Consider the following 26,910-nt stretch of genomic DNA (forward strand, 5'->3'; position numbering starts at 1 on the left):
CATACAATTTTCCACCTGAGTAAATGAATCTTTAGGAATTCTATAAAGCCTAGGCACATACTATTGCACTAATAAATCATCATTAATGCATTTCACAGACCTATAAATCATTACAATTTTTAATACTTTATGACTTATCATTGAATATAATATTTTTGCAATAGAAAAAGAGCAAAAATTGCAAGAACATCACATGAAAAAAGAATAATTTATATTCACATACAATGAAAATCTAAGTCTAGTCTATGTAACATGGTTTTACATCATCTGATAACATGATTTTACACCTTTGCATTAACTAGAGTTCAAAACTAGAATTGAAAACCATAAAAATATTTATAAACCCTAAAAATATTTATGAACTTGACTTTCAGCAGCTTGAATGGAATTAGTAAAGAATGTTTCTATTCTCAGGACGGGGGCCCCTGATAAATTTATTTACTGAGTCCCCTTGTTTCTAAACACTCGACCACACTGACTTGAATTTTTTTCATGACAGTTTAGCTTACATCAGGATCCTGTATGTGAAATACGAAGTAGTGTGTTTTTGGCATTTTGGGCAGAGTTAAATTCATATATAAAAGCTTCATTCTACTGTTAAAGCTAACTACTACCTTTACTCACAATAGATTTTAGTATGCTTCAAACATTTAAGAATTGCAAATGGAAGGAATTTATTTTTTTGTATCTTTGTTGTAGGGCCCAAACACAAAAATGTCCTGAAAATCCAGGTAAGTATGTACTGGCAGATAGTTTCTAAAACCAAAAAGTGTTTAAAAATATTAAAATATTAGATTAATCCTTGCAGGGCAGAGTAAATGGGAGGGGGGCGGGGGAAAAGAACCCAAAACAATAATCAGAAGAAGATGAGAGCACAACAAATTTGCAAAAGGAATAAAGAGTAGTTACAGGAGAACAAGAAAGAAAAAATATGTTTAAAATAGAAAAGATTGTGAAGAAAGGCAAGGGCAGAGACATTTACATGAGCATCCCCAAACTGCCTTCCTTTAAACCAATACATAGTATTAGTCCCTATATATTTGTGTTTCAACACCTCTGCCCTCTGTCCCTGCTCCTAGCAGCACCCTGTATTAGAGAGGTAAGCTTCTAGATGTCTGCCGTGTTCTGAATTTTTATTTCAATTGTTTTCTTAATATGCCACAGGTACTTAAAACTTCTGCAAGCTACCATGTTCCCCCAGTCCTACTGAAATTAAAAAAACCCTTTTGATATGAAAGATAAAATAGTATTAAACAAAGAGATAAGAAATCTGTGCTCACTCTGAAAGCATCCTACTTCAAATTATGTTTCACACTGGAAGTGTAGGACAAACTTGAAGTGACAGCACATATATCATTTCATACAAGGATAACTATACTCTTAGTTTTGAATCAGTGTTATTTGTAGTACCTTTCATGATGGCCTGCCTGCCTTTCAAAGACCTTCCTTGTTCCTGTGACATAGTATTCTGGTTCAGAACTGATCTGGGATTTGTTGTGTCCTTTTTGTCAAGTTATGTCTTGATAGTTTGAAGTTGTACATGCTAAGAAGTCTGTGGTTATGCTTCTTTACACAGGATACAGTCAAGAAGATGGTGGCTGGTCTTCATTTGTGAGTATCAGGATTAACAAAACCTACTGGTTGAATGGATTACCTCTTCTGTAAAGTCTATAATTTCTGGCATTATCTGCTTTGGGCAGCACGGATGGAGTGAGCAATGGCAGGGGGTGTTAGAATGAGGAGAAAGAGAAGCAGGAGCATGAATGATTGGAGAGCTGCATGCAAATTTCTTCAGTGAGAAAAGGGTCTCCCCCAGTAAGGCAAGGCAGAGAATGGCAGTCCTATACCACTGGCTCAAGTAGAAGCTCACAGCCTATGACCAGGTCTCCACAGAACCTTGGCTGAATTTTATATACCTATTGCAAGTTCTTAGAAGAGGTGGCTAGTAAAGGAATGTTTGCTATGTTGTTCAGTGGCAAATTCTTGTCATTTTATTCTTCAGAGTTGATTTGTTGAAGAATCTATTTTTTTAAAGCCAATTAGACTGCAGAAGTTCCTTTTGCCTTTCAGCATAGAAAATGCATTGGTAAATGTCATTAGATGGTGCATACACAACTAAGCTAACTAAGTGAATAAGCTGACTGAGGCACAGTCCAGGTGTATGAAGATCTCTTAAATTGACCACTGCCAATGCTTTTTTTTAAAAAAATGTAGAGTGACTTTTAAAAACCACTTGCTACTAAGTTTGCAGGAGATATGCTGCTATTTTAGGAGCACAAAAGGTAAAAGTAACCACCTATAGAGCACCTGAGCTCTATGTCAATACAGAGCTAGTCAGTCAAGATACCAATGACAAACAGAATATTCTTTTTCTTGTAAGCCTTGGCAGATTGCACAGATGTGTGCAATGACTGCTACTCTATTTTTCTGTGATCTTACTAGGTCCTACAAGTTGTATTCAGCTGGTTTGGTTCTGGTCAGTGGAGGGCACCAAGTTCCATATCAAAGACCTCATTTTGTCTGAAGCATTTTTAAATAGTTGAGTTGCAGGCTGTAGAGTACATGCTATTAAGAACGAATATCAACAGGCATCAACTTCTGCTCCAATGTGTTTCTAGGAAGCACTGAATTGTTTGCTGATGGCTTGGCTGTTACCTAAAACAAAGGCACTGTGCATTTCAATAAACTATCACCTTATCTTGACCTTCCGCTGCAGCTTGTGTTATAAAATGATGCTTGTTTCCTTTCTTAAGCTGTTGTGTGCTGTATGCATTAATAAAATGCTGCTTCCATTCCCCATTTTATTTAACAGAGAATTTTTTCACTTAAACTGGTTTTAAAGCCTTGATATACTCCAGAGTGAAAAATACCACAGTGAAAGGCCACAAGGAAATTGCACTGAAGTGTTTAGTATCTTGTTACAGCACCCATCTTTTATGTACATTTGCCAGGATGAAGATGATGACTATGAAAGCCCTGATGATGACCAGGAAAAGGAAGATGAGGCTGACTATGAATCACCAACAGAAGAAGCTGAGGAAGCAGAACATGACAGTGATGGCTATGAACCACCTCCATCCAATAATGATGAAGCACACCACAATGTCATATTTCCTGCCAAGTCACTTGCAAACAACACAGATTATATAGGTAATTACTAAAAATTAAGTGTTATTAATAATTTGTAAATGATGTTTTCACACATTATCAGTCACATTCTAGGTGGCTGGTAATTGAATATAGAAGGTTTTTCCTTGAAGTCAACAGTGTAGTTCATGAACAAGATTAAGTGACCCAGACTTACAGCATGTCAGTGCCTTTGTGACTTTTAAAGCTAAATTTTATACTTCAGACAAGCTCAGTTGGATTAAAGATTAGTTTTGTGTGATGTGTGCATTATTTGGCCATTGGGTTGAATCTGCATGAAGTTACATATGTGCATACTGTATTAGTTTTGGTAGTGCAACCTTGAACAGAGCAAGCTGTCACAATGGTGGCAAAAACTCTACTGAAAACTGGGAGAAGAAAGAGATCAGCTTTCTCTGTACAAAATGCCATCTAGACTGGCTGGTGTTTCATGGTCACTGCACTGCAGTGAATGAAAATAAATGGTGTGGGCCAACAGACTGGCAGATGGAGTCACCTCACCACCAAAGGGACAGATGAGCCTGTAACTCCCAACACAACATTAATCATAAACCAACTGTCCATTATATAGTAAACCAATATCTCTACGATATATTGTGTATGTAGGTTATTGCAAGGGCTCTTTTTCATAAAGATCTAACGAGAATAAAATAACCAAACTCTATATAGTTATTTAGTTTGGGATTTTTGTTTTCTTTAGACAGGCCTCCAACAACTAGATCATCACATCAGCCTCCAGTACCACCCCAGCGACCTGGCCCATCCCCAGTACCAGCCTCATTTGGGGGAAGAGGTGCTTCTGTATGTTGCATTCTTAATATTTTACCTATTTCCTTTGCCAGTACCTTCTTATAAGTCCAAGAATAATGCCATTTTTATTCAGATAGTGTAGGCAGAGGAAGAATTTCAGCCATCAAAATAGATTTGAACTCTGTTACAGGGTGGCCATTTTTTCATGGAACAATTAAAACTTCATGGGACAAATAAATTATTTCCCATTACTTGGCTGTTTCTTACACTGGAAATTTGTACCCACTTGTGAATGCTTCTCTCATATAAATTACAGATTTGTAATAGATTCCTCTGTTTCTGTGATATTTGTAAAAAGAAAAAAGGTTAAATCTTTCCCAGCTATACTTCTAGCAATTGTCCAATTGAATTAAGAACACATAAAAGTATAAGGGACTGTATGATTAGAACCGTGATGACCCAGATTTTTTTCCTTTTTTTTGGTACTGTGAATACTTCAAAACTGAAAGTTGTTGTGCTGTTTACAACTGGCACTATTGGTTCACTGCATGCCAGAAGAGATACACATTAGACCTACCCAAGTAAAGGTAATTTTAGGATGTGATAGAGGGATTTTTGGTCTGACCCACTGTCATAGTTCATATATATAAAACACACAGGACTCCAAGGTGTCATGAGTTCTCAAGACTGCTGTCCTAAATTGCTGCTCTATTTTTTTGGAATAAGAACGAACATTGGGAGGCATTTGTCTCAAGAAGTCTAGGTTTAGATGCAAACATCTTTTGCAGCTGCTGACAGTGCAATGCTGTTTCACCCTAGCTCTCCCAGGAACAAAGAACAGCCCCTTCTCCCCCTGCCTCAGAGAGCAACAGTCAGTAGCACAGACTTTATACATATTTCTCAACCTCAAATTTACACCCACTAATTTCAATACTAGTTTTGAAAACTAACACCTGCTGCATTGAAGGGGCAAAGATACAACAGCATTATTGAAACTCCTGTTTTTTTCTTTTGACAATACTCATGCCCTCCCCAAAGATAACATCCCACTAGAATATTTCTTGTGAGGTGAAACAGATGGAGCCAATTCTGCATCTGACAAAAACCACATACGTAGGTCATTTTTCAGGAGTGTTAATGGCTCCTATCCTTCCTGTGTTGAGCAGAGACTTTGTGCTGTACCAAAGACTGACAGATGTAGTGTGGTTAAGATATTAAAATTAAAACAGAAAGGTGAAGACACACTTTAACCACATGCAAAATATTTGTTTTAGCTGCCAGCTTTTCCTCCACCACCAAGTAACAATGATTTGAGTAGAGACAGGAATATCAAGCCTTTGAAACGTAAGTACAGCTGGTTTTCTCTTGGTAAAGCTTTTCCCACGGGCTATATAGCACTTCACTTTTGTCTATATCTCCTCAGTTCTGCTCTTTTCTACTATTTATACAGAAGCCTCACCTGTTATTCTAAGAAGTAACACCAATTCATGGCTATGCAAAAAAAAGATATATTGCCCTATACTAGCAAACTCTCTTACACAGCTTTTGTGTTTAGCCCCAGCTCCTTCTATAGACAGAAGCACAAAACCCCCACTGGATCGCCTTGCTCCACCTTTTGAAAGAGAAAGCCCAGTATCAGGTCAGTATTTGCTTATGCTAATAACAATGGGTGTTTTTTTTAACTATTCAAAAATATCAGTTTGAATATCGTTCATGCAAAAGAACAAGGCTCAACCAATTGTATCTAGAAAGTAGCAACCCTAACTCAGGACTAGTTGAACAGAAAGACATTATGAGATCACTGTGCAATAAAGGTTTGCTGTAATACTTAAGTGAATGAACAAGGAAATAGTTAGTAGGTTAAAGAGGAAGCAGCTTTTGCATACAAAACTCACAAAACGCTGCATACACCACTATATGTAATCTGGCACCCAGACTTAAAAGAATGCTGAGAACTGAATAAACAGGAAAAAAAAGGCATTTCTTTAAATCCTGAAAACCATATTTTACAAAGACTCTAAAGAGACTACTCTATGATGTTTACTTACTATCTAAACACTTTCATCTGTTATATAATGGCATAAAAGTATCCAGTAATTCAAAGTTGAACCATAGAAACTATGATTGTAAAACGTGCCACTTTTTGAAAATTTGAACATTTTTCTTTAATAAGAGATATTGTAATTTTGCCATCTCTTGCAAAGCCAGAATATTTTCCTGGCTTACATCTTGGGAGGCTGAGTGCTTCAATCTGCAAAATTCACTTTCGATGATATACAAAACTTGTTTGTTTCATAGAAAGTTTAATTAATTATCTTAACTTTCATTTTTTTCTAAATGTAAGCTTTTACTATTTTCAGGGAGGAAGCCAGGCTTTCCTGAAAAGGTAAGATCTTTTTTGTTTGGTGTGTATTGATGTTTTTCACCTATTTTGATACACTTACACATTCTCTTAACTATTTCTTGTTTTACAGCCTCTGACTTCACAGCTAAGGTAAGAGTTTTGCCTCTGGAAACGAGACTTTTGATGTCAGTATTAGCCAGTTATTTCTTAGTAAGTAGCTTTTTGCCTTTATTTCATCATTTTGCTCCTGCTTTAGATCCCTGGGGGAACAACTAGCAATGATGCCAAAACCTCCTGTCCCACCAAGTGACAGGTATGAAAGAGGCAATCCAGCTCCTCTAAGGAAGCAACCCCCTGTAAAGTAAGTGTTCATTTAATTGAAATTTAATAAAGGATAAATTAAATTTAACAAAAATATGGATAAGCAACACAGGATAGTATAATTTACTGCTACTGCACGACAGCAGTGTCTGCAGATATCAAAGTTTTGCTTTATGAATATGCATGGGATGTGCTGTAAGCTACAGAAAACTGTGAATGCAGAAAAAGCTCTCTCTCCAGTCATATCTGAAACAGCCATTATGTAGGGCATTACTCACTTCCAAGTTGCACAAAAATATATATGATCTATGTTTTTTCCACCAGATCAAGTTATTGCTCTAGGGAACATTCTTTCATGAGTTCTATTGCTATTTTTTTTAGGTTGTTAGAAAAAGAAAGCTTTACTTTCCTACCATTGATTTTACTAGTCTGCAAAACTCCTTCGTAGCAAACAATTCTCTAGCAGAACTAGATCATTCTCTAGATAAATTGTGGGCTGAACAGTGTGACTGATAAAACAAAATGATAAAGTAATTGAGATCTGTACTCAGCCAGGAAAATTCCCAGAGAAACAAAGACTGGAAAGCTTATCATGTGCTCCAGCAATGTTGCTAAGTACTATAATTGAGTTCAAGACTTGAAGTCTAATGTTTCATCATTATAAAAACTTGTTTTAAGCTCTAATCTTATAATCAATTCATCTGACATTTTCCTTGTTGATAGAATCAAGATGGGCTAAGGACTAGCATAACATCTTAGATTACGGCTGAAAATTAGAATGTTAGATATTTTTATGAGGAAAAAATGTTTCTGCATTCATTGGGTCTGTAAAACTTACTACAAATTCACATCTTAGTTGAAAATATGGCCTAATGCACACAAAGTGAATGAGTAACATTTCACCTATGATTCATGTTTCATTTTCTCTTTTCATTTCAGGCAGGGTTGGCCACCACACAAAAAAAATGGAGTAAGTATAGTCTCAAAGCAAAGATTTAAAGGTATAAGGACTACAATAAAATTAAGTACCCGTATAAATTAATAATTCTGGAAAAGGTAAACTAATTTCTTTTATCAGTTATAATGAATACTCATGGATCTTTCATAGCACATGGTTTCTTTTTAAACAGTTCTATGTCTAGCTCAGTTTATTCCCCGAGTACTTTATCTCAGATAACAGGAAGAATTAGACCAGATTTTTTTATGACACAGGAGAAGTGATTTTGCTTACACTAGATTTTGGGGGTTTTTTTCAGCTTAAGCTGACCTAAGGATTTCACTTTCAGATAACTCTGAGAGCCTACATTTAGTGAAGGAATGAGGAAAGTTTACATCTGCTGGGAGTTTCTAACTACTTTGGGTCAAGATCCATTATTTGACATCTACCTCACAGCTTATTTTTAAATAATAGCTGCACCTTAATGCAAGAACTGAAAATTATTTGGTATTGCATGAAGATAGAAACCCCAGCATTTTAGATGAAAGTGACAGTATAGATATTAGGGTCCTTGTATACTCAAAATTCACCAACTTCCAGGTTTTTGCTTTGTAAAATATTCCTAAGAACTGTGCTATATGTTGCTAATGTTTATTTTCTTTTGGCTCCCCAGGAAGAAGAAGAAAGTAAGTATTTCTACAGTGATTTTTAAAACTGAAAATCTTTCTTTGTCTTAGTTCTAAAAAAAATAATTCTCACAGAATTGTTTCTTTAGAGCCATTTCAAGAAGTCAGGTTGTATCTTGAAAGGTTGTAGAATGCTTATAAAGTACCTCATGTGCATTTATATATCAAAGCCACAAAACACAGGAAATCTATAGCTAATAGCTTCCCTCAGTGAGCCAGTTACAAGACAGCAGAATTTCTTATTTCGAAACACATTACATTTTAGAGATTTGTGATCTGCACACAGCATCAAGCAGCTAGCCATGTAAACCTGGTACCCTCCCAGTTCTCAACAAAACGTTCAAACCCGGCTGGTACTAGTCTTCTGTGTGATGTTATTTACTCTAATGAACACAAGCAGAACTTGTTTCATGTAATTCACAAATTACTTCAGAATCCTTGTTCTTAAAATTAAGTTGGTAAAGTGATGCCATAACAGAAGCAGAACATTTGGTCAAGTCTTTACAGATTGTCACTCCAAGACTCCATAAAGAATAGGGCTAGTTAAGCTGTGCAGAGTGAAGTTGATGCATTCTCCCCTTACCGGTAGTGGAGGTCTAAGGACACTGCAGAAAGAAAATGTTTTATTTTATGCTGTTGTTCATGATGATATGTGAGAAATCTCACAAAGGAATGAAGTTCAAAAAGGTAATCTCAAATCCACTATTTAGAAGCAACATAACACATGGTTACGTGCCACCTTCAGCTTTACTGCAGTTAAGGTATCTGAACTGTGGCTTATACAAAACAGGAGTTAGAAAATGTAAATGTTGCTCAAGCCTGTTCCGGTTTATTTTTAATTTTAATACTTAATTTTAAGTTCTCAGTTGACCATATGAATTTAGAATCTGTAACTAACATATCAAGGACTTTTTATAGAATGCTTTCTCCATTACGTTTATCTAATTAAACAGCAGTAATGTTAAGCATTTCTTAACTCTACCTCATTTAAGAATGTCTCACATAAGTTTCCTTCTCTTCCTCTCCACAGCTGCACCCCAAAGACCAGTGCCACAGCTATCTTTGCCCCCATACAGCTCCAATACATTCCCATCCAAATCTATCAAACCTCCACCTAAGCCAGGATCCAACAGCATGCCTGGTGCAGAAAGGTTTGTTTCATCCATTATTGTGTCATTCCTCTTGAATCTCAATCTCTTTGCAATTTAGCAAATAACAGTATGTACGTGGTTATAGGGTTCTCAGACGACACAAGGTAACTACTTGAAGTAGTCAATTATTTCTCAGGCTATACCCTTGCCTCCACTACATGCTAATCTGTGTTGTTCCTACTATCAAGGAGAATCCTTCATACAATTGAAGCTCTGCATCCAGTGAAGCTGATAATGTACATCAGTCAACCAAGAAAAAAAATGTAAATCTCCCAGTTTTATGCCAAGGAAGTATTTTAAGACCTACATGGTAAAATGTTTCCATTTTTGAGACATGTCTCCCATTGCCTGCAGGATCCATAAGAATGATAAACCCTTTTGGGAAGGGATCATCTCCTACAAAACTATGCAGGATATAGGTCAAAGAGGTCCTTCTTTAAAAGGATTCTGCACACTCTAGGAGCCTAAGTGCTAGAGCTGTGACTACTAATTGCTTCAAAACTAAAAAAACCCTCAACCTTAGTTGTCTAGAGTTGAATCTGAAAGAATTTCACTACCCTTTTACTAAATTTTACTCTAATGGTTAATAATTCCTATTTAAAATTGTGAACCTTGCTTCAACTATGATTTTTTACTAGCTTCAACTTCCAAATATTAGATTTTTATGTCTTCATTTGCTAGATGGAAGAGCCCTTAATTAAATTTTGATTTCTGTTGTAGTGTGCAACAGACTTAGCCTTTGATGAGTTAGTGGGTTCCTTATGTCTAAGTCTGAAGTACATTTTCTAATCTCTGTATTTTTTTAATGGCTCTTTGATGAATTCCTCACATTTACCATCATCCCCTGGAACTGCTGACACCCCAGTAGAACAAATATTGCAGTAGCAATAGCAAGGTCATATGCAAATACGAACTATTCCTATGATGAACACTTCTGCCTATATTCAAAGAGCGTTGCCAAATTTTGATATAGTAGAGGCTCCCATTTGGCTGATTCTCTTCCATAAATCAAGTCATGAGAGGGTGTTTTTGTTCTGCAAACATAATTAACATATTAATCCCAGAGCTTTTTGTAGTTTGTTCAAGCAGAAGAGAAACATGAACTGTACAGGAAAAGCATGCAGGCAGTTTGTTCCAAATTAGGTGAAGAAATTAAAAAAAATAAATAGAAATTGAAGATTGGGACTCTTAATTTTGTGAAGTTTTGGATGTAGATTCTGGGATCAAGCCATGAAAGGAAATTATACATTTTCTAACAAAAAGCATTAACATGAACACAGGAGGAAAAGCACAGGCATATGGAAGTGTTATGGTGCAGTGGGTATGAGCTCTGTGCCACTGTCAGCTCTTAGCTTACAGAATTGGTTGAGGTTGGCAGGGACCTCTGGACATCCCCTGGTCCAAGCCTGCTGCTCAGGCAAGGGCAGCTAGAGCAGGCTGCCCAGCACCACGTCCAGGTGGCTTTTGAGTATCTCCAAGAACAGAGACTCCACATTTCTTGGCAACCTGCTCCAGTGCTCAGTTGCCCGCACAGAAAAAAGTGTTTGCTGATGTTCAGAGGGAACCTCCTGTGTTTCAGTTTGTGCCCACTGCCTCTGGTCCTGTCACTGGGCACCCCTGAAAAGAGCCTGGCTCTCCCGTCAGGTATTTATATGCATTAATAAGATCCCTCCTGAGCCTTCTCTTTTTGAGGCCAAACAGTCCCAGATCCCTCAGTCTTTCCTCATATGTGAGATGCTCCAGGCCCTTATCATGCTAGCAGCCCTTCACTGGACTCTTTCCAGTAGCTCCACATTCATAGTTGCAACATTAATGATGAAAAACTGCATTTTCATCAACAATATTATAGAAGCCACAAGAAAAATTACTCTATAAGTGGAACCCCACAGAAAGAAACATTTAGCAAGCTGTTGCCTGTGTTTCCTGCTTTAGGGAAATAAAATAGTCATTCCCTGTGCAAATTCAACAAGCTGAAGTAGTTTTCTGCATTGACCTTGATACAGAAGTCTTGGTGGCCCATTACCAATTCCCTCCACATTATTCTCAGATACTGAGCTTCAAGTAAATGGTGGATTTACTTACATAAAAAGAAGGAAAGAAAAACAAAAAGAAGAGAGAGAAGGTTATCCTCATCCTGCCTAGGTCTCAAGAGGATTTCACATTCTTTAGAACAGGCACAAAGTCCACATCAGTTCTTCAGAGCACAGAAATGTTGTATAGCGGTATTGTATTTATACTGACTACCTTTTTTTTTGTTTGTTTAACAGTGCTAGAAACCTGTCTTCAAGTGGCTCACTACCACCACGCTTACATCTAGGTTTGTATCCTGCATTCCTGCATTTTTTTGTACAAAAAATGACTGAAGGTTGAAAGGTGGTTTCGGTGCAGTTAATATAATCTTGTTGTTCTATAGATGTTTCTGGTTGACTGTGAAAAGAAAACTATCAAGTTCCTGAAAGCCATCTTGTGTAACTTACTTAGTCTGAATCTAAGAGTTCTCTTCCCATTAAGTTTGGGCTTACTGCCTAGTTAAACCACTGTCAAGATTTCATATAAGCATCTTTTCAATATAGCTAACGCTACTGAGAGCTGAGCAACACTACCTGCAAGATGCTGTGATATACTAATACTCTCAAAAAAGGGAGAAAACACTTTCCATGTGAAATATGGTGCATATTTAACTTGTAATAACAAGAAAAAATAAAGGAAGCTTAGAAATCAATTGCTTTCAAATAATTTTTCGCATATGGCAACACCTGCCAATGGCTTACAGTGACATTTTGTAGTTTCTACGTGCTAAGAAGGCAAGAAAAGCAGAGACAACTTTACTTCTGTCTCTAAAGAAACTGGAGATGCTCTCAGCTGCGTAATTGTCATTCAGAAGCTAAAAATATGTAACCTCTATTTCAAGTTAATCTGATTTTAAGGAAATCTGAACTGCAAGAGTTCAGTTAAAGTCCCTGTGCACCAAGGATGAATTTATGTAAAGAACCTGGTTCTCATACAGTAGCCTAAATCTGATTTCAAATTAATCAAAATGTCTCAGTATCAGAGTGAAATAAATTCTTCATGCCTCATAAAATCAAGATTGTACACCCTGTATGCACTGCACAGATGAAATTATTTTCCTGGTTTTAACAGTTTTTCTACTTTTATATCCTTGAAGGCAACAACAGCAGATCTCCTTCCAGAGGCGCAGCTGACATAAGACCTCCATTGCCAATTCCTAGCAGACAGACAGTTCACCAAACAAACATGGAGGAAGATGAGGTACAGTACATTACAAATATTAACCATAATTGCTAAACACAGCAAATTTTCTGATTTCGAGAAAGAGACAATGTTTTTCAAAGTTGTTTTTCTAGTTAATAGTCACTGTCAGGATGTTAGTAGGTGCTTTCAGTTTCCTTTTCTGTGTCAAACTTTAGTGCCTTATTTTGTCTTCAGCAAGAAAAACAATAGCAAAACCCCAGTAGAACAAAATAAGAAAAATACTTGTTTGCTGGATTACTTGTTTAGCACAATTGCCTTCAACTAGCATTACATATTCAGTTCTTCTTCCACAAAACCTTGGCAAGTAAAGAATTCATACCTTGTAAGTGCATTTTTTTTCCACATTTCTTTAAATATGACAAATTTAGAGCAATACACTCCTGGTGATAACACTGCTGGGCTACCATACATGGCATGTTCAGAGGAAGTCTCTGTTATTGTCTCAGATGATAGTTAAAAAAGAAAAAATAAAATAATTTTAAGAAACCCCAGAGAAATGAAGGCAAAGGATGCTAGTGTCCCAGGCAGACAAAAGAGAAAATGACACTTAAAATCTATCTTTTACTGAAAATATTTGGAAATCTCTTTTTTTCTAGCTTACTTGAAGACATATTATAGCTAGGTCTGTAATATTTTCAAATTTATCAAAGTGACTTTTAAAATCATTTAGTGCCACTTATCATACAGTAATATATACTAGTATAATCCCTGAAGCTCATACCTTCAGAAATCCTGCATATAAACCCAAATATCCCTTGCATTCAAATTTCTCTCTACCTATTTGTATGTTGTTAACATCACAATCTAGTTCACTGACAGCTGACTTGCTCCTTTATCCTCTCTCACAAAAACCATAGGACTCACTAAATGATGAATGGTATGTTGCTTATGTTACCCGGCCAGAAGCAGAAGCAGCTCTTCGAAAAATAAACAAGGTACTGTTTAAATTCTCACCATCTGCTAGCTAGATGTCCTTGCAATCATATGTGAAGAGTGAAGGTAGATAACACGGTAAGGTTATAGCCCCAGTGTAGGTACTTAGAGTGAGGGACTCACCTTGAATATCTTTACTCACATAAAAGTTACACATCTAGTCTAAACCATCCATGAAGACTGTTGTTTTCCATAGTCCAAGAGAACAAATTCTGTGTCTCCAGAAAGCAGTTTCACCTCACTTCTCTTAGGAGGAGTGACTTGTTCTCTGGAAATACTTCTCTGTCACCAGTGAGGAATTTGTTTCAAATTTCAAGTTTTAGACAGCTTGAATTAGATTAGATGAATCCCAGCCTTTTCTCGGCCATATTTACCAGAAAAATAAGGACAGATTCAAACAGATGAAACCCAGGCTTAACTGTGTGTGGAGATAAACCAAATTGTATCCCAACACTGTGGGGAAATCTGTTTGTGGTGCTTCACAGCATGGGCAATGAGCTGAAGAAAACTGTACAGCATTTCAGTGACTTGTACTAAGGTCCAGCTTATGAAATCATATTCAATGCCTTTAAGGAAGGGTGTTTCAATGGAAGATTTATTAAAACAGATCTGAAATGAAGAAAAGCAGAGAGAGAGAGAGAGAGAGAGAGATCACTGTTTTTACCAAAATTACAGAGATACTACAATTTATTTAGGCTGTCTGCAAACAGATCAGACTTACCAGAAATTAACTTATTTTCTGGTTAAAGTGATGTGAGGTTTGGCCTTTGATATTTTACTTCCTCCTTTAATGGAATCTTTCCCTCATAGAACACCATTCCTCCCTTCCCTAAAAATCTGCATTTGTATCAGACAGGAAAGTTTTAAGTAGTAAATTGAAAGATAAAACATTTGAGAAATGACCTAAACTCTGTAATAGTGCAGTTTCTCTTACTAAGAGGAAAGAGATTTCAGAAAGAAAAAACACTTAAAAGCATGAGTGCTCTAGTTAAGGTTGTTATGCTGATCAAACCCAGAAGTGATGTTTGTCATCTTTCATTTTTTCATCTTTCAGGATGGAACATTCTTGGTAAGAGACAGCTCAAGAAAAACAGCCACTCATCCATATGTACTGATGGTGTTGTACAGAGATAAAGTATACAACATCCAGATTCGTTACCAGGAGCAAAATCACATATATTTGCTAGGAACTGGCTTAAAAGGAAAAGAGGTACTATGTGTTTTTCACGCTACTTCCCTTCATCTTACGGTATCCTCTGTCTCATGCCTAAGTGTCAGGATACTTCACCTGGCAACTGTTTTACTCCAGAGGAATTCTACTTATTGTCTCAGACTTATTCCTGATAGAGCACGTTACTGCTGGAAGTAACATCAGATTCTCCTGTTTGCACTCAGGGAATGAAGGGATAGTCTTAGAATACAGCTATTAGAAATCCATATATATATACACCTGGTTAGGGAATATTTATTTATGACTAAGATACCAGATAAGGGAAATACACAGTTGAGAACAAATCCATATCTGCCAGCTTGACTGCTTTGCTCCCAGACTGCTGGTTTACTTACATCCAGCAGTACTGCGCTGGATTTACTGGCACCAGACAGACCAGTCAGCAGTTTTGATCAAGTCAGAACTCTCTGAATTTATCAGTCAACTTTCTGAACTTTCAAGTGCAATCATCATGTCAAACAGAATGACAACTTCATGTATTAAATAGCCCATGACTGCATAAATTAATTATACAACATTGCAGTAAATTGTACAGACACTAGATTAACAGTTACTGAGCTACAGATCATGGCAGGATTGAAAACAGCTGATCTGATAGTATTTATTGGACCTTATAAGATGGCTAAATATTTAGAGCTTAAAAAAAAAAAACCCTTTGGTTTTACTAATTACTAATAATTCTGACATTTTTTATCATAGCCTTCTCATTTTTTCCATCCAACAGGATTTTTCTTCTGTAGCAGATATCATTGATTACTTCCAAAGAACACCTCTTCTTCTGATTGATGGGAAGGACAGAGGTTCAAGAAACCAGTGCATGTTAAAATATGCTGCAGGACACATTTAAATGAGACCTTAATGAAGAGCACATATAGTATTGAAGCCTACTGAAGTTTGTAAACTTCAGGGTATTTCCTTTTTCAGCAAACTAAAATCATGAAGTCATTAAAAATCCTTTTAAGGAAAAAGGACAATGTTATTTTTAAATTATGCCTTAAATGCTGTACTCTATAAATCTGGTTTTCCTACAATGTGTTTATTACTGTCCACTAATCATACTGTACATGAGAATTTTTATCTTCCAACATATGTGTATCTTCTTGAAATTATTTCCATGTCAAATTAGAGGACCCAGAAATAAATACCAATACAAACTTCTGCTTTCATAGGAGGAAAAAAAAAAAAGTAAGCTATTTTTCAAATCAGAACTGCAGCAGCAGTTATGTTATTATGCATACAGAGTAGACGCAAACCTTGTCAAATTTGAGGAGTACACAAAAGACAAGAAAAGCCCATTTTTTTCCCCGATCCACTTCCCAGTAAATCTATCTATGGCCACTTCTATGAAAAGAGTGGGACTCTGACCTGGACCCTAAAGACATCTAGGTTTCGGTGACACTAGAAAAAAACCTCAACCCTGGATATGCATCTCTTTGTCGAGATCTATGTCTGTGCTATGAAACTGCCTTCGTTCACAGTTTTCTAGAAAAATAAAATATCTACAGATATCATGTTCTCTCTGCCATACCACTGATGATTCATTGATGGCATGTCTTAGCCCACAAATTAGAATTACGTATCTTCGAGAATCCTCTAACCTCACTCAGAAACAAGCTTTTCTCCCTTAACACAGACCTCTCTTTAGCTGTGTTTTTCTGACTTTAAATTAAGCAACTATTTTTATAGGAGACATATCAACAAGATTATCATCATGTGATTCTTAATTGGCAGAACACACCCAAATCTCTTAGAAATCAGACAGACACAATCAGGCTAAACTTAGTTCCTCTTATATAACTGCTTTCTGGTTTTAGTGTAATTTTTTCAAGAAAAACAAAATGTTCCCAGTTCTAAAATATAAGTTGCAGCTGAAGACCACTGAAGCATAGCATATCAAGAGTTTTTCACTCTCCTTTGGTAAGTGGGATTTATCCAACTCTTTGCCTTGGTTTTCTAGTAACCTTTGTTTTCTGACAAGACCTTCGTTTGATAATTATATCACACTTTGTCACGCTTTTTCTCCTTTAAAGCCATTTGTGTGTATATCACTTGAAACACTTGAACCAAAATTCAAGGCAGAAAAAAATCTTCCATGTAATCTGTACGGCTTCTCAGATAAAATAATCAGATTTCATAAACAGTTTTACTTTAAATATATATGTTTGGTAAATGTTATCTTCCTTTCTAATACATTTAGCTAGGAACTGGAATTCAAAGTTTGTGAATTTAATTTCCATGCAACTATGAGTCAAAACAACAGATGAAAAATAAAATTTTAAAAATTCTTCAGCTGACAAAACCTGTTTCTAGCCCAATATTTTTTAAGAGCTCACTACTAATCTTGCAAAAGAAAAGTCAGTTATAATGTATGTTTTTCAAAAAAAGCTAAAATTAAGAACAACATTCCCATATTACCACTGATTCTGTGAGCTGGAGGTTGTAATTCTATTCCATTGCACTGCCTTGAAAAGTCTGACAACCCAGAAATACCTCCTATGGAATTGTGGTTTATTTGTTTTAAATCATCTCATTAGCAAAAGACAAATAAAATATAGATCAGCATAACAAAGTGTAACACTGTATTTTTTTTCAGCAGAGTAAATCTTGATTTAATTATTCAGATAAATATATTTTGTATATGAATAAAAACACATCTCAACATTCAAACATGTCCACAAGTAAAGTATGATTGGATATTAATTGCAATGTACTACATGAAAACACTGGCTACTCAAATTTTGGGCCAAGAAGATTTCAGGATAGAGTATTTAGACCACTAAATCTTTCTTTCTTTTTTAGCTAGCTGCATTAGAAAGTCACTACAGAAACTAGAATGAAAGTACTTTTGGTTTGCCTTAAGTAATCTGTTCTTTGGCCCCCTTCCTCAGCAGCATGTTTAGAATGAGGAAGGCAGATCAAATGACAAGTTGCAGTTCCTCCTTTACTGACTGTTTCTTATCCCACTTTCCAGAGCACAACCGAGATAAGAGAGCGATGACTTGACTTAAAGTAATTTAAAATATTTTGTTACTGTTCCAGTATGTCTTTGTTTAAAAGGAGACAACCACATGTGAAAAACTTCATGCTTAGTTTCCTGACCTTTCTAGTTAATTATATCAGTCTTTCCAGACCTAGTGGGCTTAATTTGGGTTTAAAAAAAAAGGTCTCAAAATCAATAACCTACTTACAGCATTTTTCCACTCCACGTTTTCAGTTTAAAATAAAAATAGCCTAACTGCAGGAAACCATATGATTGCTTTACAGTTCAAACTGAAGCAGTATTAATAGAAGACGGTGCATGAAAATGGATATTATTACCTAATCTGTCAAACTCCAAGTTTTTTCTTCAGCTTCTCTTAAATCTTTGGCCTTCATAGGATGGCTGAAATTCAAAATAAGGTCACAAAGCAGTAGGTGGCTTTCCACTGAAAGACAAAGGGCAGTGTATCATCATTGTATTTATTGAATGGTAGATGCTAAGTGAATGGCAAGTTATATACAGCACGTTCTGAAGTGTTTGTCTATCAACTCGCAAAAATGTGAAGGGTTGCCTTGCTTTGTTTACTTCAAGACGGTTAAATAAAGTTTGGTATTAGCATACTGGTAATATTTCTGTGAGGATACTATTATTGTTCCTGCAAAGGACTGACTTTGACCACCTAACAGATTTTTTCGATGGCTAGCTGACATGATTCCATTTTTATGTAACTACAGTTTCATTAATTTTTCAAAACAAAAGAGCAACTGTATTGTTTCATTAGATTCAAAACCAGTTGTATAACATAGAAAAGCAAGCCATTCACAACTGCACACTTTTTAAAACAATGCCTTAAATGCTTCTTGTTTAGCTGGATGATGAACTCAGAATTACCATTTAGTTTCTTCAGCTCATTGGACATTTTGTCAACGTTTTTAATTGCAGCTTCAAGGTTACACTGCTGATCAGCATCATCATTTTTGAACACCTGTGTGAAATAGAAACAAAACATAACTGGCTGTGTACATGTGACTCATAAACTCAGTAATCCAGCTAATCATAATCTTAATGACATTTTTTCTTTGATTTTCTAAAATAATATTTTAACTAAAACTTCTCCCCTTTATAGTTATCCACTTAGATATGGCAAATTGCAACCACTGAAGGCAACTGCTAAACACTCAGCTTCTATGGTTGTTTTCTGTTCCTTTTTTTTTTTCTTTTATTCCTATCAAAAAATGCAATGAAATTAATTTATCTAAAATTTCCTCTCCTCACCAGCATTTTCAAAATTTTTCTTTTCGACCTTACTTTTCCCATGGAATCTAAATGAAAATTAATCACCGACTAAAATTCAGTCAACCACAAGATGGAGCTATTGTGACAGTAACATGCACAAAAGAAATTAATGTCACTATCAGCACTGAATATTAATAAATATGCTAATACCTGCCCAGGAACACTTATATCTGTATAGGTAATTATTTTATAACCAACATATTTTTGCTTATTTTGGAGATCATATTCCCCTCCTTTAACATTTAATTAAAATAACAATCAAAATCTGGAGACGATTAGGACTAGAAACCATTTGAAATTAAGTATAATTTGAATTTTTAATTTTATACTACACTATTTCTTGGGATTTTTTTTCCTTAGGAAAAATATTAAAGAAAATTGCACATATCATGTTTTCTGGCCTAGTTAAAAGCTATTTATCATTCAGGAATTCTAAAAATAAAATCTAGAAAAACTCTGGGTGATTCATAAATAATGCTCACTGTGTAGAACACCTCAGCACACTGAGAAATATGACCAAATAATCAAACGTACATTTAACATGGATTCTTCATCCAAGTCTCTCTTCCCTTGAGACAGTGGCTTTGCACTGAGGTCATCAGTCAGGGCCAAAGATCCTAAAAGGACAAACCCCAAATAGTTATGGAATAATATCTATATATTATATATATATAAAATATACGATTTATTATATATATATATCATATATATGAATATATATCTCAAATATATATTAACATTTGACAAATATAATGACCAGATCTTGTTTTCATTAGTGTTATTTGAAAGTAGAGTCTAAGTGGTTGAATAGTTTTAATTCTTCTTGAGGAAAAATAAAATCTTGGATTTTATTCTTTCTTTTAGAGACAGTGTTTCCAAAATTTTTTAGGAGTTAAACGTGAAATTCCTAACAGTGAATCTAAAGCACACACATAAAGAAAGTCAAGTATCGGATGTCTGCTGGTCAATAACAGAGCTGAGATTACATACCAGATCCCTGGGCTCTTTCTTCCGCCATTTTCTCTGCTCTTTCCTTACGCATTAGGACATGGTCAGGCAAGTTTAAGTGGATGATGTCACTGGAAAGCTGTTTCAACACTGAAAAAGGAAAAAAAGGGGAAAAAAAAAAAAGTTGTTGATCTCACACTGGTACTGTCTGTGTTCAGAAAGGGTGCAATGAAATTAGCGGACAGGGCAGACAAAAGAGCGTGCCCCTCCTTTACCCCCCCCAAAACGGCCTGTGGGGAGAGCAAAGCCCCCTGTGGGGCTGGCGGGTGCGGCTCAGGAGGACGCACCCCCCGGGAAGGGCACTGGCTCTGGTGTCCGTGTGGGCCGCTGTGAAGCGTGGCTGCCATGAAGTGTGGCCGCCATATGGCAGCCCCACAGGCTGGAGGGCTCCCTGTGGGCAGAGGCTTCCTGAGCAAGCAGTGGTGCCGCAGGGGTGCCTCGCAGGAAGGCCCAAGGGCGGAGGTGGAGCGCTAGCAGCTGCCTCACGGACGGGTCAGGCCGCGGTGACAGCACTCTGCTGTTCTCTCAGGCCGGGGAGGCACCGACCCCCGGGGCGCTGCCAAGGGCTCCCCTGGCCTGGGGCAGGCAGCAGCCCCCGCAGGCAGGAGGAAGCTGTGCCCCCATGCGCGGGCAGCCCTGGGGCTTCATCACCTTCTGCTTTGCTCAGCAAGGAAAGCCCCGTGGTGGGTCCCTCTTCCAGCACATGAAATGTTGGTAGGTTGCAAGACCCCTCTAAGAGTTGTGATTTTAGTAAAAAGTAACCACAAATGTTGCAAGAACTGAAGAAGAAATGGAGAAGAGAGGACCGAGATGTCAAGGGAGTGGTGAATGGTGATTTCCTCTTGCCCTTCGAGGCCCTACCTGCGGAGCGCTTATTGCATGTTGCAGCAACTAATTTATAAGCAGTCAGTTCCTTTTTGTTATCAATTTAAATTCACATTTAAATTCACAGTAATTTATGGTGAGTAAAGATCAAATAATGAACCTAAATTCAAGCGAGACAAGAAAGGCACTTTGCTATATAGATTTATAATTTTAGACTACAACAATGAGCACTGCCCTAGGATGCACATATCTAACTTGAGTTGAAGTCAACAAAAACTGCTAAATAATGACCTGAAGTTGGGAACTGTTCATTTCTTTCCCAGTGTGTGTCCCATAGTACTTAAAGCCAGGGACACCAAGCAGGGGAATGGCTGTCAGCACTTTTATTTAATTTACTGCAACCACCTTTCCTGCTGCTCAGCGTTCATCTGTATTTTGAACCTGCTGCGTGGCACCAGTGGAGGGGGGTTACCAGTATCACAGAGGAGAGTAGAATTACTTGGATGTGCAGTAGAGGACAGATGGACAGAGAAGTCAGCTGCCTGCCATTTACTTGTTCTTCCATTCTCCATCTATTTCAGGGGTATGCTTTCACAAAACTTTATAGCGTTCCAAATGTAGTGTTTTGTGACTGTGGGTGAAGTTAAATTGCAACTCAGAATAGCATTTTCTGTTAAGGCACAATTAAACTGTGATTCAAAGAGAAAGCATGATATGCTGCTTAGGTTGTGGGGCTTTCTGAAGATGAGAAATGCAGAGCAGGAAACACTTTACACATGCACTAATTCCTGTACTATATTCTTTCAGTTTATAAGGTCTTGCAAGGACCCCAGTGCAACCAAGTTAGCTGTGCCCTTTCCGTACACCTCTAAGGAAAAAGTCCTCTGTGGTTTGCAGAAACTGGTGATTTTGCTGGCAGAATACCAGAGTATAGATGTGTACAAAGAAAATATACAACAAGGTGTTTTTACATATCTCCTATATGTAAAGGAACATATAAAAAGGTATATAAAATATATGTACAAAAACTAAAACGGTAGCCTAGCAAGTTCCTGAAAACATTTGTGTTAGCATAAACAGAATTTATTTTCTTCAATAACCTGTGAAGGAGAATGCTTAAATGGCTGCCAGGAATGGGGTTAGCAGAGGAAACTATAATCAAGATAAACAGGCACCTGCTTTACTGTAGAAACTGCTAGGAGAAAACCCATGTAGTATTCTAGTATGGTGCTAGGGAAGGGTAAAGATATAGCTGACCTCAAGAGAAGTGAATTATTGAGTAACGGGGGAGTTTATCGAGACATGGGAGGCAGTTCCACATTGACCTCTGTTCAAATATTTTATTTAAGTTTACTTTCTAAAATTGTTTTTTTTTTTTTTCCACATCTTATAAATAATCTCTCACATTGTATTTAAATTCTTCTGTGAGCTAACTGTAGAAGGAAAAATATAATATTGTAACCACTAGAAAAATTAGATTCAAAATCTGTACAATAAACTGAGTTGCCAGAACTAATTGGACAAACCAATGGTTCTTAAAGTCAAGGCCTTTCTAAAAATAATCTTCACTAATCTGAGATACTAACAAGCAAGATGGCCAACAGTGTAGGAGGTTGATTGTACAAGGCATTTTCTTTTAAGAAGAAAAAAAAGAGAGTGAGAAAGAGATATTTAATTTCTACAATCAAATTTACTTGGAACTGAAATACTCTCTGGATTTCTTTATAAGGTAATATTTCAAAGTGAAAAATTGAAATTAATAAGTTAAATTATTAAGTTACACTTCTATGTGAGGAGTGTTCTCATAAGCGTTGCTAACAATTTCATACCAGCATGTCAGTTTATGAGCTCCAGTTTCAGCTTTGCCTGAAATAAACCTACAGGTTTATGTGCAAAGATACATGTAGTTGAAGTTGACTGTAACTCTTTTTAACCATGGGCTGATCTGACTGTGTGTGCTACTTTAACTCATGGAACAGCTGTCTCCCTGGAGTCTTCCTGAGAACATGTTTGGTTATGGAAGGTGAAGCCGTTCAGCCACCTTTATGAATCTCAGATAAAGACAGAATTACTACCAAACCAGTTCTCTAAGGAGGAAAAAAGATCAGGAAGACTAGAAAAATGTTTCAGGTCATGAATTTAGAACTGTGATGTGAATCAGCAAGCACTGCAGGCAACCAAAGCAGTGCAGATCACTTTAGAGAACTGCCTTCCTCACCTCTGCAGTAAAATTACTTTGAATATAATTTCAGGCAAAAATAAAACAATTAAACACACAGCCATTGAACAGGAGGATTCCAAAATAAAGGATATCCAAAATTATCTTCCTGTATAATCAGAGGTGAAGTAAAAAGAGAGAGACCATAACCATGTTGTATCTCATGGTTACAAAAATATTTTCAAGAAATTGTTCTAAATGGAAGTAGACAAAATCTATTCACTTCACAAACAATATTTTAGTGAGTGGCTTAATAAACATTAATAGAGCCTGTCTTTTAAGGAAATCATATTTACATACAGAGGAGATGAGATACAAGGAAACAAACTTTTCCTGAAAATATAACCATTTGCTGTTACTTTGAAAGCTTTAGCTTTCATAAAAATTTCCTGGTGGATCTAATAGGAGAGTTTGAAGTTTCAATGCATGTTATTAAACTTTCACATGAAAAGCTCTTTTGTTACAGGAACAGCTTTTTAAGCATTGCCTGAGGATAAAAAACGTTAATCCAGATTGCAAGGAAAGTCAAATAGAAACCAAACCAACACGCACAAAAAATCACACAACCTCAACATATGACAGTTATTTCTGATGAAATAATGTGTTTCATAAGCTTTAGAGCACATGTAGGATTTTTACCAATGAAAACTGGTAAATGTTGAAGGCCAGAAAAAGCCTGACCAGATCATGATACAAAACAATAAAGAGAAAGCCAGACTTTGTCTTGAAAATTTCACAACCCCATTAGTGAAGGCAGAGTGACAGGTAGAAAAGATTGCTAAGTGAACTGACTGGACTTAATACAAGCTCACGAACCAGGAGGAGTAACCCCTGAGTTAAAATATGTATTTGTGACATAGTATATTGGGTTGTGAAATTACTTTTCTTCAGGAGTTTTCAGCCAGAAAACTTCAAGAAATTATATAATACATAATGCACTTTTCTGAGAATGTTTTAATAATACTTGATTAAGAAAACATTAAAAGCACTAGTGTTACACCTGCCGAATGAAAAGCATTACAGTATTTCACAGCAACAATGTAACTAAGTCTGTGTTGCTCTAAGAAACTGATACGTTAATGCATACATTTTAAAAAACTAAACAACTGTTCAGATGTAAATCTATGTAAAATCCTGCACTTAACTTAGTAAGTGCTTGTGTGCATACTTAAGTTTGGATGGACAGTTTAAATTCTAACATTAAATCTATAAGATGATTCCTGTTGCTCTGAAATATTTTTCTGAAAAATATTTTTAAACAATAAACAGCATAAGCTTGTGCTTCGTAGATAGTCTGGAAGGTCTCCACTTGGTGATCTGGAAAGTTCCTTTGTGATAATAGGTTTTAGACTATAGCTTTTAAGTAGTTCTTAAATGTAGTATTTAAGATAATTATATGGGATGCTAAAGATGTGAATATTCAATGATGGAAGACAAGTGCATGTATAATGCTAATACAGATGGAATTTTCCATTGAAACTTCTTAGTTGGTATGAATAACTTTTCTGTAAAAATAAAGGCATTATTTCCTGCAGCTCTTTCATATATAACATTTGCGCTGTTCAATTTTTTAGTGAAGTCATGTGATTAGGTGGTGAATTTGTTAAGAGATAAATGGTAAATACCTATTAGGTTCAGGTGAGGTAGTTTGGGCAATTACTCATAAATGTTACACTTACTGGAACTTTGGGAAATTCACAAATATTTTTGCTTTCTTGATGGTCCATATATCATGCAAAGGGACAACTACTCATGAAAGCAGAATTCCTATTTGGCATGCAAAGTCTGAGACAAGGGAATTTGGAAGCACAACTAGTCTTGCAGGGCTTTTTAAAGTGAAATTCAGATACATCCGGGAATTGGGTGGAAGATTTTCAAGAAGCATTCAGGAATTCCTCATGCTTTTTAGATTTCACAGTAAGAATGATTTCTGATGCTTTCATATAGTTTTCCAATTCATAATAAAACCATTGAAATTACACGACTTCATAACAACTGTGAACCTTTACTCATTAGCGTACAGCTATTTAGGGCTATAGAACTATATGTGCTTCTAGTTCTTATATTCACATTCACTTACTTACTTACTTACCTACATCCTTTCACATACCAAATGCCATTCAGTAAGATTTTTCTCATCCGCGTGGGGAAAATAAGTTTATGAAGCAAGGAATTGTGAAATTGTCTCCAGATCCTAGAGAAACCAGTGATTCCACATTGCCTTTTGGAAAATGTTGAGCCCTTTTGATTGAGATGACATTGCTTAATAGCTTAGTTTTTACAGATATCTTACCATACTGCTGTTTTATCCTCCTAGATTTTCATAGGAGTTACAGCATACTGCCTGAAATACTGCAGAGAGAAATAAGAGAGGATGCTAATATCAGTAAGTCAGGTTTACCATTTGCTACACTGCAAATTAACCCTTCTTCACTTAAATTCATTTAATATTATAAGCTCCAATGCTCAGAGACACAATGTAGGTATTACAGCTCCTATTAGCTGTTTCTATTGTAAATATCTATATTATTTTTCAGTTGCCAACTTGCATACATTACTACATAAAATACCCTATAAGCATCAGAGGTATATAAATGAGAATTAAAAAGAACAAAAGAATAACAATCTGCTTAGGGAAATTCTATTATTATTTTTAATTACAGGCTTGATTACTTTTGTTGCTCTATCAGAAGACTTCTTTTTTATTAACTCATGAAATGGCTGGTAGGAGAAGAACAAAAACAAATCCTGAAACAATTCCAGACTCAGCTTTTCAACTGGGACATTTCCCTGTAACTAAGACTTTTCATAAATTGGCTGTCAGGAATGAAAAAACACAAGAGACTTAATTTTTGCAATGATGTTTGTGTTGTATAAATACAACTGTGTCGCTGCCCTGGTTTTGGCTGGGATAGAGTTAATTTTCATCCTAGTAGCTGGTACAGTGCTGTTTTGGATGTAGTATGAGAATAATGTTGATAACACACTGATGTTTTAGTTGCTGCTAAGTAGCGCTTATTCTAAGTTAAGGATTTTCCAGTTTCCCCTGCTCTGCCAGTGAGGAGGTGCACAAGAAGCCGGAAGGGAGCATGGCCAGGAGAGCTGACCTGAACTAGGCAAAGGGCTATTCCATACCATAGAACGTCATGCTCAGTATAGAAATTGGGGGCAGTTGGGGGTGGGTGGATTGCTCCTCGGGCATCGGTCAGCGGGTGGTGAGCAATTGCATTGTGCATCACTTGTCTTTTCCTGGATTTTATTTTCTCTGTTTTTTATTACATTCCTTTTCATTATTGTTATTATTAATAATATTTTTATTATTGTCATTATTATATTTTATTTTATTTAGTTATTAAACTGTTCTTATTTCTACCCACGAATTTTACTTTTTTTTTCAATTCTCCTCCCCATCGTACTGGGAGAGGGGAGGAGTGAGTGAGCGGCTGTGTGGTGCTTGGTTGCTGTCTGGGGTTAAACCATGACAGTCACAAATTCTACATAACGCACTCTCAGTAAGTACTGCAATCTCTGAAAATTGGAATGGTAGAACTACAGAGCAACAAAAGAGAAGCCACTAGAAGCTCTCCTTCCCACAATTAAAATGCATTAGGCAAAAGTAAATTGAAAGCAGCAATATGCTTGGCTGAAAATGTTGGTGATTTAGTCCAAATGTGAAAATGACAAGTATGTAATAGATGTCAGGTAATTAATGCCACTACCTTAACAGCATATTGTATTAGCTTCCCACGCAGCGATATTGTAATCCTAGGGGGAAGGGATGTAGCAAGAGGAAGACACTCACAAAAGCTC

General features: G+C 36.4%; 1 protein-coding gene across 1 annotated transcript in view; it reads left to right on the top strand.

Moving 5' to 3' along the window:
* Positions 1-18,371, top strand: part of LCP2 (lymphocyte cytosolic protein 2) — a 34,936-nt gene extending 16,565 nt beyond the window's left edge. Inside the window, exons 5-21 of the mRNA XM_074883416.1 lie at positions 700-731; positions 1,577-1,611; positions 2,952-3,150; positions 3,848-3,948; positions 5,172-5,241; positions 5,453-5,536; positions 6,258-6,283; positions 6,372-6,391; positions 6,498-6,602; positions 7,502-7,532; positions 8,173-8,185; positions 9,216-9,336; positions 11,604-11,653; positions 12,503-12,606; positions 13,467-13,544; positions 14,597-14,752; positions 15,498-18,371. Of these exons, the coding sequence (XP_074739517.1) occupies positions 700-731; positions 1,577-1,611; positions 2,952-3,150; positions 3,848-3,948; positions 5,172-5,241; positions 5,453-5,536; positions 6,258-6,283; positions 6,372-6,391; positions 6,498-6,602; positions 7,502-7,532; positions 8,173-8,185; positions 9,216-9,336; positions 11,604-11,653; positions 12,503-12,606; positions 13,467-13,544; positions 14,597-14,752; positions 15,498-15,620 (1,348 nt within the window). The 3' untranslated portion in view covers positions 15,621-18,371. The remainder of the gene's footprint in view (positions 1-699; positions 732-1,576; positions 1,612-2,951; positions 3,151-3,847; positions 3,949-5,171; positions 5,242-5,452; positions 5,537-6,257; positions 6,284-6,371; positions 6,392-6,497; positions 6,603-7,501; positions 7,533-8,172; positions 8,186-9,215; positions 9,337-11,603; positions 11,654-12,502; positions 12,607-13,466; positions 13,545-14,596; positions 14,753-15,497) is intronic.
* Positions 18,372-26,910: the final 8,539 nt, after the last annotated feature.

This window comes from Strix uralensis, chromosome 14 (genome assembly GCF_047716275.1).
Source record: "Strix uralensis isolate ZFMK-TIS-50842 chromosome 14, bStrUra1, whole genome shotgun sequence".
NCBI lineage: Eukaryota > Metazoa > Chordata > Aves > Strigiformes > Strigidae > Strix > Strix uralensis.